The following is a 14,854-nucleotide window of genomic DNA, read 5'->3' on the forward strand; positions in this document are numbered from 1 at the left end:
CTGTTTTACGGTTCGTAAAATTGTCTCTTGTGAAATATTACAGTTTTAGAGGTTACCGTTGAAAACCCGCTTAGAGGATGAGTTTCTGAAATAGGTGCATTTTTACATCGCTCCACGGTGCAACCACTGGCATGCGCACCTGTAAATTAAATCCACATGTATCCTAAATATGGAGAAGTTTTTTTTTTTTTTTGCTTGCCTGTCGGTATTTTTCAATGGGACTTATATTTATGTTGAAATGTAAAGCATGCATTTATTCTAACGTTAAGTAACTAAATTTGACAAATAAAGTCCAGGCTGCAGAGTGTTCCAAATTAAATGGAAGTCAAACCATTACATGGAACTAATGTCCATAAAAGCGAAAATTATTTTTTGTTGAAGTTTGTTTTAACTGTCCAAGAAAATCGACTTTTACGAATGTAGGAAATGTTTTGTTAATCTGTTTTACGTTTAGTTTTTGTGGCCATAATCTCACAAATGCTAAATCTGTCCTAATCACAGCACTCTGAAGATCACTTTAGATGCAAGTTTCTCGCAGTCACATCTCTTTACAATTGCGACCCATGGCTAAACCCATGGTTTCATGATCTAAACCCTGTGCGTCAAATAATGGACAATTCAAGAAGGTCGCTTTTTCTCCAGTTTGGGCCAGTCCTTGCTTTCTAAATGTAGCGCTTTGGGGTGTTATTCCCGCGTGTCAGGTGATTCATATGGCACGGTCACGGTGCGGTTAAAGAGCCAAGGAGCGTCAATGGACCTCACTGCATGTCTCCTCTGGTCGTGACTTAACCGCAACTTGAACAGACGCGTTTGTCAGAGGCAGGAATAGAACTTTGGACACATTTTCTTTTCGGAGCTGCGTAGTATACAGCTCCCTGAATAGAATAAGCCCTTTCCCTGGTTTGACCAGTAATAGCGGTTGCGTGTGTCACTCGGAAGCTACAAAGACGATGTTGTTTAGTGCCTCGTGCTGCTGCCCACAGGGGTTAGTCTTAGCCTAAAGTGCATCGGTGCCCCTCCCTGTGCATATCATACATTCTTTTCTGATGGCCAGGAAGTGTTTCTATTTTTAGAGCGAAAAATAAAAGTCCGCTTTCTGACGGTGGTCCACCGTACTGGCACTTTTGGTTGATGACGTGTTTCCTGATTCACGCTGTGAGGTCTTCTTGCGCTCTCCGCAGGCACCACGATGAAGCTCTGGCTGTTGGACACCGCGTGCGTGGTCTTTGCGCTGTGGGGGCTGAGCGCGCAGGTGAGCGGGGAGTGCGAAGCCCCTCATTCCGGCTCCAAACTCAACCTGTCGGTCAGCTACCAGCTCCCCAGTTTCGAGGCCGACGCCCCCATCCAGAACCTGCTGGTGTTCAAAGGGCAGGTGTACGCGGGGGCCGTGAACCGGATCTACTTGCTGAGCGGGGGCCTGGACAAGCACTCCGAGTACCGCACGGGCCCCGTTCTGGAGCGTCCCGACTGCCCCCCCTGCCAGGACTGCGGGGGCGGGGCCAACGCGTCGGCCGCCGTCGCCAGGGACAACACCAACGAGGTCCTGCTGGTGGAGACGTACTACGACGACGAGCTGTTCAGCTGCGGCTCTGCACAGGGGGGCGTGTGCCAGCGCCACCTCCTGGCCGGCGGCTTCGGGGACGCCCGGGCGCAGTGCATGCTCTCCCCCAGGACGGCCTCCGGGGGGCGCCACGGCTGCGCTGACTGCATCGCCGGCCCGTACGGGACGCGGGTGCAGAGCGTGGAGAGCGGGGGCGTGGTCCGCTTCTTCGTGGGGAACACGCTGGAGGCCCCGGGCCCCGGGCCGCAGGCCCCGCCCCTCCTCCCCACGCACGTCTTCTCGGTCCGCCAGATGAAGGAGACGCAGGACGGCTTCCGCTTCTTCTCCGAGCAGTCCTACCTGGACCTGTCGCCGCGGCTACGGGGGGCCTACCCCGTGCGCTACGTGCACTCCTTCGCCAGCGGGCCGCACGTGTACTTCCTGTCGGTGCAGCGGGAGGACCCGGCGGGCGGCGGCTTCCACACGCGCGTGGCGCGGGCCTGCGCCGCCGACGCCGAGCTCAGGCGCTACGCCGAGCTGCCCTTCGAGTGCATCCTGACGGAGAAGAGGAGGAGGAGGCGGGCTCCGCGCATGGAGGTGTTCAACGTGCTGCAGGCGGCCAGCGTGGCCCGGCCCGGCCGCGCCCTGCGGGAGGAGATGGGCCTGGACGAGGGCGAGGAGGTGCTGTTCGCCGCCTTCGCCCGCAGCCGCCCGGACTCGCCCCGCGCCACGCCCAGCTCGGCCGTCTGCGTCATCCCGCTGCGCGACCTGGCCGTCTTCTTCAGGGACTTCATCCACAAGTGCCACACCCGCCCCCCAGCACACTTCAGCGGCCCCCAGGAGAAGCGCTGCTACAACTCGGTAAGGCCCCCGTCTGGGCGTGGCGGGCGGGCGGGCGGGCGGGCGAGCGGGTGGGGGTGAGGGTGGAGGTGGGGCGGTCTCAGATGCACGTGGAGCAGCTGTTAGCAATTTGAGTTCTAACCCAAAGACTGTACAGTAAGTGCAAGTGCTTAAAAAGTGTGCTGCTGTTGCATCTGTGTTCAAAGTGCCCAACCAGAATAGCTTCACTAAGTGCTTGTTTTTATTTGTTTAAAAAAAAAAAATTGGCAGGCTGTAGCCACACCTACCCATTGAGTGGGCGCACACACCTGGGTTAAATTGGTGAATCAGCCCAGGTGTGTGTCCCCACGAGTTTACGAAACATCATTTGGCTTTCTTTGCAGTTGGGGTTGAAAAGGAGACAGAGCAGATTAAAAAAAGACGCCTGCACTTGCTGTAAAAACAGTTTAAATCATCTGTGCGCTTTCAGAGCTGCTCTTGAGCAATGAGAGCAGCGATGGCGGGATAGCGGGTCTGATGGCGGTTAATCTGCCTGGACTCACGCCTGGGAGAGCTCAGACCCCCCCCCCCCCCCCGCCCCCGGGTCTCAACACGTTTCTGTTCACAAAGGATTCAAGCTCCATCTCCCAAAAACTCATGCTTCATTGGTCCGTGCGCAGACAGGAAACGAGCGGTGTGCATTTGGACGGAGAGCCGCTGGTGCATGTTGGGTAATACAGTAGTGCTGAGGGGTGGACGGGGGAGGGGGTTGACCTGGGGGACCAGATGCGTGTGTAAAAAGAAAGACTGTAACAATAGGGAAATTGGACACTGCTGGTGCTAGCATTTTTTTTTAGTTCTGACATTTTTAGGTTCCTTTTTTAAGGGTTCAGGAGAAAATAATGCGCTCATTGAACTGGGAAGAGGTGGTATGGGAGCACTGCTGTAGACTCAACTCTGTTTCTGTGAGAGCACTTTCTCTCTACAGTACACACCTTAGACCCCTCTCTCTCTTTCTTCTCCCTCTCTCCCCTCTTTCTCTCCCCTCTCTCTCCCCTGCTCTCATCTCTCTCCTCTCTCCTCTCCCTTCTCTCCTCTCTCTCTCTCTCCCTCTGTCTCTCTCTCTCTCTCATAAATCACGGTGCTGTGCTGTTTTTATTGGCTCTCCAGCCTCCTCCCTGTCCGTCACATTCATCAGCATCGATCAGGCATCTCTCCAGCCCCGGGATCAATAGCCACAGGAATGTAACTGTGGCCCCCCTGCTGATTGAATGGAACTGGCCCCTCCGCAGTGTTTCGCTCAGCGCTTAGTTCAGACGCTAACAGGTCTGATGCGGCTCTTGGTGTTTTGGGAACCTCATCTCAATCCCCTTCCACTGGCTCCCTGTTCCTGTTCCAGGGGGAAGGGGATGGAGCCAAGGTCAGCATTGCATCTGAATCACCGACACAGGCTAAGTCTCTGCTACGTAAAGCACAACCATTCTTTCCGTGTGTCTGATCTCACACATTTTACACTAAATCCCAGGAGCCTGCTGGATGTGATTTTTGTTAAAAAAAAAAAAAAAAAATTTAAAAAAAGTGAAGCGCTGGTTCTGTGTGTGGAGCAATCTGTGAAGGCGAGGCGTTTATTGTACCCTCTTGTCAGACTCAGTGCGGGTGCAGAGATTACACACTTCCCTGCACCTGGAGGGTTTTTTTTTTGCATTGAAAACAGCTGCAAACAGCTGCCAGGCTCCACAGGCGCAGTGTTAGCATGGAAATAGACCTGTCCCCCCAAACTCTGATTTTTCAGTTGCTTGCTTCGGTGCGATTAGAGAAATGGTGAGCAAGGTGCTTCTGGCAGTTTAAATACAACCTGTGTAGCATGTGCACGTGTACATGGTTAGTCCTACAGAAGAAGGCCAGCAAACATTTGAGAAGGAGCCACAGATTGAAAATGAAATGTGAAGCTGAATGCACTGTGTGCACCAAGCAAGGCAGCCATTCAAAGGTCATTTCTACATGCTCAGTAATTCTAAGCAAATGCCCTCACTGGAAGTTATTTTCTCACTGAGCCACATTTGGTGTGCATTTTGTCTCATGTCAGTCCTGGGAGAAGTGGTAATGCAGTGCAGCTTCATATTAATCTGCGATACTCTCCCTCTTGAGTTATAATCCTCTCGTTGTTGTCGATTACACGGCAGAACGTGTTCGATGAACCCGTAACATACGGTATAGCTGTAGAATCTCTCAGATGAGAACGCATCGGAAATGGTGGTTGTTTGGAACAATAACTTTTAAAGTGGTGTGGAAATATGCGAGTGTTGTCAGAATCGGGCACTTCCATCACTGTAGCTTTGAGCTATAGGCTAAACCTGAAATAAATGACTCATTGATCAGCTGAGCTGCAGCCACCTTCATTCAAACATTTGTTTTTTTTAACCATTACATTTTTTTGAAAGATTGACTAGTTTAATAGTCTGATTTTCTGGCAAGGCTTGGAAAGCCTTCCCAATAAAGCCAGATTGGGTGTCCAGTACTGAAAGAGACCTGCAGGTTCATCTTCCTTGTAATGGGACGTGTTCATTAGTGCTGTGCGGAGAACTCTTAACGAGAGACTAATTAATTGCAGCCGTAACTGCTCGAGAGGCTTCCTGAAGTGGTATTGATCCCCTGTTCTCTGGGACTATCGGTAAAGGCAACAGACAGATGTATTACCCTGATGTGGAGAGTGATCGTTTTGTGTCTTGGATATTTAATAGCTGGGATCGTACAAGTGAACCTGAGCATTGCCTTGTGACAGAGCGCGGGAAAGAAAATAATGCCACTTCTGAGGCCGCAGCTACGATGCAATTACAATCGATTTCTTATTTTACAAAACAACGGCCAAATATGATTGGATTTAAATTGAATGTGAAGGTTAATTGATTGTGGTGTGCACTGCGATTCTGCAATACAGGTTTCAGATGTTGCAATTACACGAGGGGTGATGTTTAAATGTTTATACCTCAGGCTTATATGAGGAGAATGCATATTGGTGGTTAAGGTAGAGGAAGGGGGTCAGTGGTCAGTCTACATTTGCTCCTGCCCAGCGCGTGATTGCACCGTGCTGCAGGTGCAGGCTCAGTGTTTTATGACTGAAGCAGGCCTGGAGGGGGCTGCGGGTTTGCGGTGTAGAGGATCTGTGGGATTTGCTTTTCCTTCGATCCCATTTCCAGGTCTCAGTCGACAGGTAGAGTTCACCTGTGGCCTTTTTTTTTTTCTTCGCACACTCCAGGTACGGAACTTTTGGGTGGGGGGGGTGACATGGGTGCTACTGTGATGTCACATCCTGTTGGAGGCAGTGTTGCATCCTTTTCCATCAAAGTTTACCAGTAAACCATGAAAGCGCTGTTGTTCTCAAACCTGTCTTCTTAGCTTCTTCAGTTCAGAGAGTTTGATCCTCAATCCAAAAAAAACAAAAAAACAATTCTTCCCCCTTCTCCCACCCTCAAGAGTAAATATTTGCATGCAGTGTCACACCAGAGAGAGATAACAGATATGATGAAGGAACAAACACAGACCTGAGTCTCCCTCTCTCAACCGCTTATCCCTTCATCCCAGCGCTCTCTCTCTCCCTCTCTCTCTCTCTCTCTCTCTCTCTCAGGGTGTTTTACCTTACGGTTAATAATTAACGAAAATGGCTCCGTATCACATCTGGACGGGGGGCGTGTGTGTGCGTGTGTGTGCGTGTGCGACCCGTTGTCTCCGTGCTGGAAGCCGCCTGATAACCGGTAACACCTGCGCCTGTGGGCTGTCTCTGGCGGGACGGGGGTCGGGGGGGCGGGGGCAGGGAGGGGTGCGGTGCGAGTTAACGACCCTCCCTGGGGGAGCTGTTGACGGGCCCCTCTGCGGTAAACGCTTCAGCGCGTTCACTTCCTCTTTTTTCCACGCGCTCGTTCCTCCAGGCGGTGCGGCTCTGGAGCGGGGCGGGGCGGCTCTGGGGCGGGGCTCGGTCAGCTGCCAGAGGGATTTGTGTTTGTTTTAGCTGGAAGAACAACAGCGTGCACTTGCAGTTGGTTGGGTTCATACTACGATGTGGGGTAAAGGTGCCATAATGCAGAACTGAATATGGGGCAAATCCAGCTCCTTTAATGTTAACCTATCATCACATGTGTTTCATATGTGCCTTACACAGGGCTGCAGAGGTTTGGGGAGTGGGGGACACTTTGTCCCGGGCCCAGGCCCAAGGGGTGTAACTGTTTTTAATTTGTTGCAGAGTATATTGGAGGGGGGGCATATTTTGTCCCGCAGCTGCAGCCCTGTCCTTACGGGTAAGTGGCTCTGAACCCCGGCCCACAGGCCGAACCGAATCCCGCCGCTCGCCGGCTAGGGGCTAGCGCACGCGGCAGCTGAGTGTAGCAATGCGCTGGGGGGGGGGGGCTGGGGATCAGCTGGGGATCAGCACGGCCGCTGTTCCTCCCCCCCCGGCCGCCGACCTCGCGGCCCGCAGCGTTCCGCAGCGACAAGCGCGAGCAGGAAGGTGGGTCCGGCGGAATTCCGCTCCAGGAAGCAGCGCGCGAACGCCCCAGCACTTCCCTGAGAGGAGACCCCTCTGCGCTTTGATGTCACTGATCCCCCGTGGGAGATAACCAGCTGAGTAGAACCACGGAGGGGGTTACACAGGGGGAGGGGGCAGTTCAGGGTTGAGGGAGGGGGGATTGTTTCTCTGGAGCAGTGTTTGATAAGCAAACAGGCCGTGCCCCAGTGACCTGGCTTTCAGGAGAAAAAAGAGAGAGATTATCACTGTTTGATTTGGAGGCTTTATGAATCTCTGCCAGGATGACTCCAGTTGTTATTGCACTGAAATGTTTACCCGTGGAATTTCCCACTGTTTGTTCCCAAACTGTGTTCCACCAGGTCTTTTATAGGAGATCAAATTCAGGTCTTGAGTGCACCCAATATTTCTATCAATTTCTTTGGTCAAGGTAGTGGTTTGCGTTTGCAAAGCCCTTTGGGAAATGAGTCCCTTAGAGCGCTGTTGTAGTTGTCATTGTAGTCTGATCTTTGGCTGTAAGACTGACTGCTGTGACGGCGTGGAGTGATGGGTTTTCATTGCTCTTTTATGAGCTCTTTTTAGGGGCGGTGCATTATTTCCTTTGTCCCGTCCTACCCCTGGGTGCACATGCTCCCCCTCACGCACGGCCCTGTTCCCCCACACGGACAGATTTAGGGCCTGTATTGTTCTGACGTAATCTCAGGGGACCCCGGGACGGGGGGGGGGGGAGCAGAGGCTCCCAAACGGGGCTCGTTTTCACACATTTTCGGGGTGTGATTTAAATACAAACGAGGTGTGAAAAAGCAGCACAATGAGCCCATTGTTTCACCACAGTCCAGTCCCCCCTGCAGCCTGTGAGTGGCAGGGCACGTTAGCGATTAGCTTTTTAAAAACGGTTTTGTGCGGTACGGTGTTTGGTTGGGAGGTGAAGGTGCTCCTCTAATGTGGCTCCTGGGGGGGTGATCAGGTTAATGCAGGAGGCTGCCCTGTGCAGTGATGCACCCCACAGTCACAGGGCCTGTGTGCTTTCCCAACATCTTCGGCTCATTCACTCACAGCCACAGGTGTGAGTGACTCTCCACCAGCCGATTCCCTCTGAAGGAAACCGGGCCCTACTTCGGGATCTCTGGTTCTTTCTTTCCCAACGCGGTTTCCGCCTGGAGTAAATTACATTTCATGTTTCGGATTAAAGGGAAGCAGTGCATCGTGGGAAACAATCTCAAACGTCTTCGTTGTGTCTGTTGGAATCAATGGAATTTACGGCTAATGCACCGGGAAGACTGATGCTGGGAGACTGCCCATAACTCATGGCTGCTAACGCTGAACACAGCCCTGACAGTGAAGTATCTGCAGTTAGCATTTATGTGCGCTTCTCGCTTTCCCCATTTCATTTACTTGCGAGGTCTGCGGTGGTCACATGTGAGGGAGCGCACAGCGCTATTGGCTAATGGTTTCTGTGTGTTCACCACACAAAGGTCTTTGGGTGAACAAGCAGACTCAGCGCTGAAAGCGCTTATGCTTACAGTTTGTGTAAGCATAATTTGTGCGGCCATTATGTATTTATGGGAATACTGTATTGATAATACTTGTTTGTAATTGTTATTTATTACCTGTAATATTACACCGTATGATGTTCCATATACCACTTTGCAATATTTTCATAACAGAAAATGACTCGTGTGTTTTTTTGTATGTACACATCCAAGTGTGCCTGTGTGTGTGCTTGTTTGCGTGTATATGTTTGTATGCCCAGAGAAGCAAGAGTGAGTGTGGGTGTATGTGTTGGTGTGGGTGTGGATGCATGCACCAACTGTCCCTCTGCCATTTTGGAACATTTCCTTTGTTTCCTCTGAATGCACTGGGACTGCATCCCGTCTGCATGCTCCCCGCGGGACCCCCCCCCCACATGCCAGCGCCCCTTCCCAAACCCAGCTGCCTGTTTTGTGGGCTTTAATCCAGCTTCTCCAGTCTGCACTGCAGCCATAAAGGGGGCAGAGAGGGGGGGGGATCTCATAATCGCCTAAACCTCGCCAAGTGTGCAGGGATTCGGGTTGCAGGGCGACGTGCCCAGGGCAGGACAGGTGGCCCTTTCTGTGGACGCCCCCCCTACTCCCCTGTGCATCCCAGTGGAGCGGTCTACGCAGGGGTCAGAGGTCAGGTTATTTTAGGCTGGCTTGACGACCCCAAGGCGCACTATCACACTAAGGTGAAGTGGACACGTCTCGCAGGCTGTCTGTCGTGTGCACCGAGTCAGTGAGTGGGGAGCCCTTGAGACTGGGTGTCTGGGAATTCCAGCCAATGACATGGGTGCTCATTTGCATACCTGGGAATTCTGGGAGATTGTTCTAGAGGGTGTGAAGTGGCACTAGAGCGAGGTCGTACGTCTCTGCCATTTTGGAGACGTAGTGTTGGAGCTGAGGGTTAAGCTCTCCTTGCCGCTATGTTTCCTTGCCTTGGCGCTCACACATGTGGACGCACGGACAAAGACTTTAATCATCTTCCAATCAGTCCGTTGCTTTCATCTACAGAATTTGTGTGAAATTTAATTTAGTCAGCAGTGACAGTAATGTGACACAAATGCTTCACTGGAATGATGACAGTGACACATTTCTTTATTAAAAAATTCCTCTACGCTACAGTGAGTCAGAAGTGGAAGAAAAAGAATGCCTAGCCTGTTTGCTGTGCTAAAACAATGTGCCCCATTTTTCTTAACCTGGATTTCAGATAGGAAATGCATTATGCATTATTTTATAAAAATTCATGTGGTACCATTTACTCACTGCTAAACTGGAACTCTGCCGGAATATTCTGTAGTGGATGTTACTTGTTCTGTAGGATATATAAATATAACATATGTTCAATTGGTAACATATTTGTGCAATTATCCTTGGTACAGATAAGTTTAGGAGTAAAATCAGACAACGTTTTATTCATAAAAACTGCACAATTGTGTAACGTCATTGCAATGTGACTACGGAAGTTATTTATATTTTGATAAATTTTTTAAATAAAATAAAAGCTTATAGTTTTTCCTTATTGTTTATTACTAAAATCTCTACAATATTTGATTAATTTTCTGAAGTATTGTGTTGTGTAATACCAATGAATAATTATGTAAAAATGCTAAATTGGAAATATGGCTGCATTTCATTGCCAGGACTGAAATAGTAATCATTCTAATAAGGTAGCACAAGCAGAGCATTCAGTCGATGTTTTTTTTGTTAGATTTTTCAAGGGTATGACTCAATACAAAAATATGTGAAAATGAACAAAAACTGTGTTCTAAGAAAACCACACGACTAAGGTGGCAACATGGAGGATTTCAACACACGCAGGGTGACACACCAAAGCTCAGGATGAGGGTGTACAGTATCACCAAGCTACGGGTGAGAGTGTATCACCAACAAATAAAACAATGGGGTCAAATACAAGCTGTTCATCAGCAGGTGTGTAGGAAGAAATAACCATGGGGATTTTTCTGGGATACAAAATGATTGGTTTTGATTAGTTTAAGTCTTTTTTTTTTTGTTTTTCTTCAGATCTGTGTTAATCTTTCCCAGGTGTTCCTCACCTGTTCGCCCCTGTAATGGAAGCAGAGGCTGCTCTTCCACTTGGCTGAGCTGTTACACCTCCATTGTCTCTCAGAGCTTCAAAGGCCTCCTTTAAGTCTGACCTGAACTGATGCCCCGATTACAGCAGCTTGTACTAACAGTGGGGCTGGGTTTGACCGCAAGTATGCAAAAAAGAGTGAGTCATAGAGCTTACTCTCTCCCTCTCATTCTCACTCTCTCTCTCTCTCTCTCTCTCTCTCTCTCTCTCTCTCTCTCTCTCTCTCACACTATCTCTCTCTCTTCTTGGCATGAAAGCACAGAAGAGTACAGTATCAAAAAATACAAAAATAAGAGAAAGAATAGGCTTATATCTTGCTCTCTCTTGCATGCACATAAGCAAACAAACACACGCACACGCGCGCACACACACACACACACACCCTTCGCATGTGAAGGGGCAGCCTTGTAAACATGGGCTGTGTCATGGGTTGCGGTCTCTCACAGGCTGTGCTTTCTGTGTCTGTCCTCTTCTCCTTGTGTCGGTTCACACCGCGTTCCTCCCCTTGTGTAGCCTGCTAGTGGCCGTGCGTCCTCCAACGGAAACCAGATCCTGCCAGCAGAGTTCCTGTGGCCGCTTTTAATCTTCAAATGCCCGTGAGCTTTACTGAGACACTTAGTCATGGCCTCGGTGCCAGCATCTTGTTTCATTAATTATTAATCCTTTTGTTTCATGCCGGAGTCTTTGACCCATGGCCTTCTTGACCACAGCCCCCCCCCCACCCCCCCTTTGATTAGCAGGTGACCCTCTGGAGATTAGACCAGGAAGAGCTCCTGTGTGTAGGAATGAGCTCACGCGCAGAGAAGCTGGATTCTGGACTGGGCCCCATCTCCCCAGAAGCTGCTTATCTTATCCGTAGCTTTGAGTAACGGAAACAAAGTGGCTTGTTGTTTTTTTTTACGCTGTTTCTCACACTGCAGATTTGGTGGTAAATTCAATTCGCTTCAGTTTAATAAAAAATTTCCCCTCGGGGGCAATTATGGAAGACAGAGGGGCACGATTTACTGGAAGAGGCTTTTAAAAACGTCCCATCAATAAAGCCTTCCCACACACAATAGCGGCTACGCGGTACAGAACAGCAGCTCATGTGCTCACAGAACGTAAAATAACAACTTTCAGTTATTGCAATAAATAGGCCAGTAGTACAAAGTGCAGTGTGTAGCTGAGAAGGGATGGATTTATTTCCACTAAAGAATCGCTGGAGCATTATTATTCAGTAGATGGATGAGCTCAGAGGTGGATGTGGTTCCTTCTGCTCGTTTTGCACTTGGGTCAACAGAGGCTTTGACCCAATGGGGGGTGTAAATGGATGATGTGATGTGTTTGATATTTAAGAACAGAGGCCTCCGTTTCCCTTGCGAGTGCTACGGTCGTACATGTCCTCCCACTCATCTCCTGTTGGGCAGCCGAACAGAGTCGCTCCAGCAGGGCCCTGGGGGTTGGACCCCAGCACGTTCGGGTAGACAGGCGGATGTAATAGTGTACTGGAGGGGGAATAGAGACCCAGGCCCCTGGCTTCAGTCTCTGATTTAGCCGTCCTGGAAATCCATTCACTGCCGCTGCGTCTGCAGCAAGCTCCGCCCAGAACTGGCTCGAGTCTGGATGTAGTCTGTGCGCTTGTGTATTTGTCTGTGTGTGTGTGTGTGTGTGAAAATGTGTGAAATTTCCAAAAGGCGCTATATTAAAAATGCAACCCGAGTTGCTCAATAACTGACTAAAACCATTGGAAAGCATTCTTCTCATCAAAAGGCTCCAAAAACATGCAATTTATTCAGAAGGTTTAGTGTTAGTTTTGAGCTGATGACTGGAATATCTTGAGTGATGTTCCGAATGGAAACAAGCTTCTCTGCCCATACTAATGCAGCTCATTATGAAATGGAGGCGCGCTCCCTCTCACAGGTGCGCTGCTGTGTGTTCCAGACCTCCGCGGGCGACTCGTCTACCTGCGGGAGGCACGAGGAGGGCTACCGGCTGGAGATCACCAGCACCATGACCCGGCTGGACTACTTCCACGGCCAGTTCAGCAACCTCCTCCTCACCTCCATCGCCGTCTTCCCCATGGGGGACGAGACGGTGGCCAGCCTGGGCACCTCCACCGGCCGGGTCATCCAGGTACGGGACGGGGCCGGGGTGAGCGTAGCCTGGGTGGGAGGGTAACACCAGCCACCAGCCTAATGCTGGTAAAGTTTATCTGTGGGCGGCTGGTCGGTCTGCTCTACCAGCCACTTTGGCAGGTGACCACCCATCACTTGGAGGTCCTGTTCTATTCTAAATGTTTAGTTGTCTGATAAAACTGTGAAATTGGCTGGTGGATTGTGGGATGTTTCCTGATTGATGTTAGTTTCCTACCCTTCGTAATGTGAGCAGGCTGTGCAGTTCCTGACACCCGAAATCCACGTACGTTTCGATTGGACGGTGTGTGTCCTCACAGGAACGGTGTTCGAGCAAAAATCTTCCTGTGGTCATGTTTCAGTCACTCACGGGGGCAGAGTAAAGGTGACGCTACACAACAGCTGCAGGAAGTGACCTCAGAGATGGGCGGGGCATCTGCAGTGAGGGCGGGGCCTCTGTGGCATGCCCTCCGAGCGCGCTGCGCGTTTCTCCAGGGCCGCAGCTGTCGCTGTTTCTCGCCCATTGTCCCGCTCGCGGTGCGTGGGAATCGGGGAGGGGGGGAGCGCGGAGGTGCAGCTGTTTTTTTGGGGGGGGGGGGAGCGGAGGTCCTCTGGAGAAAGTGGGCACGGCGTAGAGGAGGATGTGTGCTGGAATTCGGGCAGTGGGGCCCCGTTCCTGGTCCGTGGGATCCCGCCCGCCCTTTGTTCCCGCTCAAAAGTGTGGAGGCTGAGGAATTGTTTCCTCCCCCGAAAAGTCGCATGTATTTTTCACAATGAAGTCGGATAATTTATGCTGCGTTTGTGGCTGAATTTCCACTCATTCATAACCCTCAGAGCTAGTGCTGATCGGAGCACTGCCGTTCTGAAAGAGTTATCGCACTGAACCGCACGTGACCGGAGGGTAGAGTCGGACCAAAGGACTCGCTGCTGTATGATAAGGAGTAGCCAGCCAATTTAAACTCTCCCTCTCCACAGTCAGCACTGCTACCATCCAGATTTTATCCCAGAACTTTGTTCTCTGTTTACTAACAGAACCAGTGGCCCAAACGGTTCTGTCACCCAACCAGCTCTAAATTAGAGCTTTTTCATGCAAACAGTGTGATGTCACAGTGATGTCACAGTTAGGGAAGAACAGGATGGATTTTTATTTATTTTATTATTTGCTGCAGGCTGAGGACGCTGATTTTTCCATGCACATTTGATCTCAGTGAAAGCTTCATTCTGCTGAGATTACATTATTTGATCACACTTTCCTCCAAGCCCAGGTCGCCGGGGGCAGGTTTAACAATCAGGAGTTTCCAGCAACTCCTGTAGCTTGGCCGAGACCCATCTCCAAGAGGCTGTTGAAGCCTCACAACCCCCCAAAAGCCACCCCCCCCCCCCCCCCCGCCTCCCTCGGGTTTCCCCTACAAAACTTTCACTGTGCCGCAAAGAGGCCGTACTGTTTACTCAGAAACATACAGTCAGGGCTCACCTCTCACAGGACTCTGAGCCTGTACCGGCAGGCCAGACCAGGCCTGCAGTAACACAGAGAACAGAGGCATTGGCTCCCTGTTTAAAAAGCTCACTTTCCAGGACCCAGACACTCGAATGAGCAGTAACCTTTTTATTAGATTTCATAACCTTTTATTTAACCAGGAAAAAACCCCACTGAGATCCCAATCTCTTTTGCAAGGGCGACATAAAACACCAAGTTACACAAGATAAACGAGTTCAAAACATAAATTGGGGAATGAGACGGCAGTCTAACAGTAATTTAAAAGCAGAAACCTGCAGAAAAAGAAATAAGTAAGTATTTACATTTTTTTTACATAATGCAAGTGCCTTGTACAAGTGTGACATTGCAGTGAAAATATTGTTTATGTTTATTGAATGTCCCTTGCAGCCTAAGTTTCAGCAGAGCTGACTATATGCTCCTTGAGATTAAGAGCAGGCATTCATGTGCCCTACGGGGGACAGAAATGAATTGGCGGGTCATAGGAGGATGTGGAATATCTGGCCTGTGCTGTGTGCTCTGTGCACCTCAAACACTTCCTTCCTTTGGAAGCAGCCTCTGCGACACTAAAGATATTCTGCAGTCTCACCCTCATTATCTGAAGGCTAATTACAGCGCTATTCATAGCCTGGGCTAGCCTGTCACCGCACAATGAGCATCTCTCTCCTTAGGGCCTGTATCCTGTTCCAAGTCTGCGGGCAGGGTGGCCGCTTTTAAGGTTAACTTTGATTTCGCCTCTTTTTTTTGTGCCCCCCCTCCTTCCT

At 50.3% G+C, this 14,854-nt stretch overlaps 1 protein-coding gene across 1 annotated transcript in view; it reads left to right on the top strand.

The window, feature by feature from the left end:
* Positions 1-14,854, top strand: part of LOC135246050 (hepatocyte growth factor receptor-like) — a 35,617-nt gene that overhangs the window by 880 nt on the left and 19,883 nt on the right. The window contains exons 2-3 of the mRNA XM_064319543.1: positions 1,182-2,401; positions 12,405-12,596. Coding sequence (XP_064175613.1) covers positions 1,190-2,401; positions 12,405-12,596 — 1,404 coding nt within the window. The 5' untranslated portion in view covers positions 1,182-1,189. The remainder of the gene's footprint in view (positions 1-1,181; positions 2,402-12,404; positions 12,597-14,854) is intronic.

This window comes from Anguilla rostrata, chromosome 19 (assembly GCF_018555375.3).
Source record: "Anguilla rostrata isolate EN2019 chromosome 19, ASM1855537v3, whole genome shotgun sequence".
Taxonomy (NCBI): domain Eukaryota; kingdom Metazoa; phylum Chordata; class Actinopteri; order Anguilliformes; family Anguillidae; genus Anguilla; species Anguilla rostrata.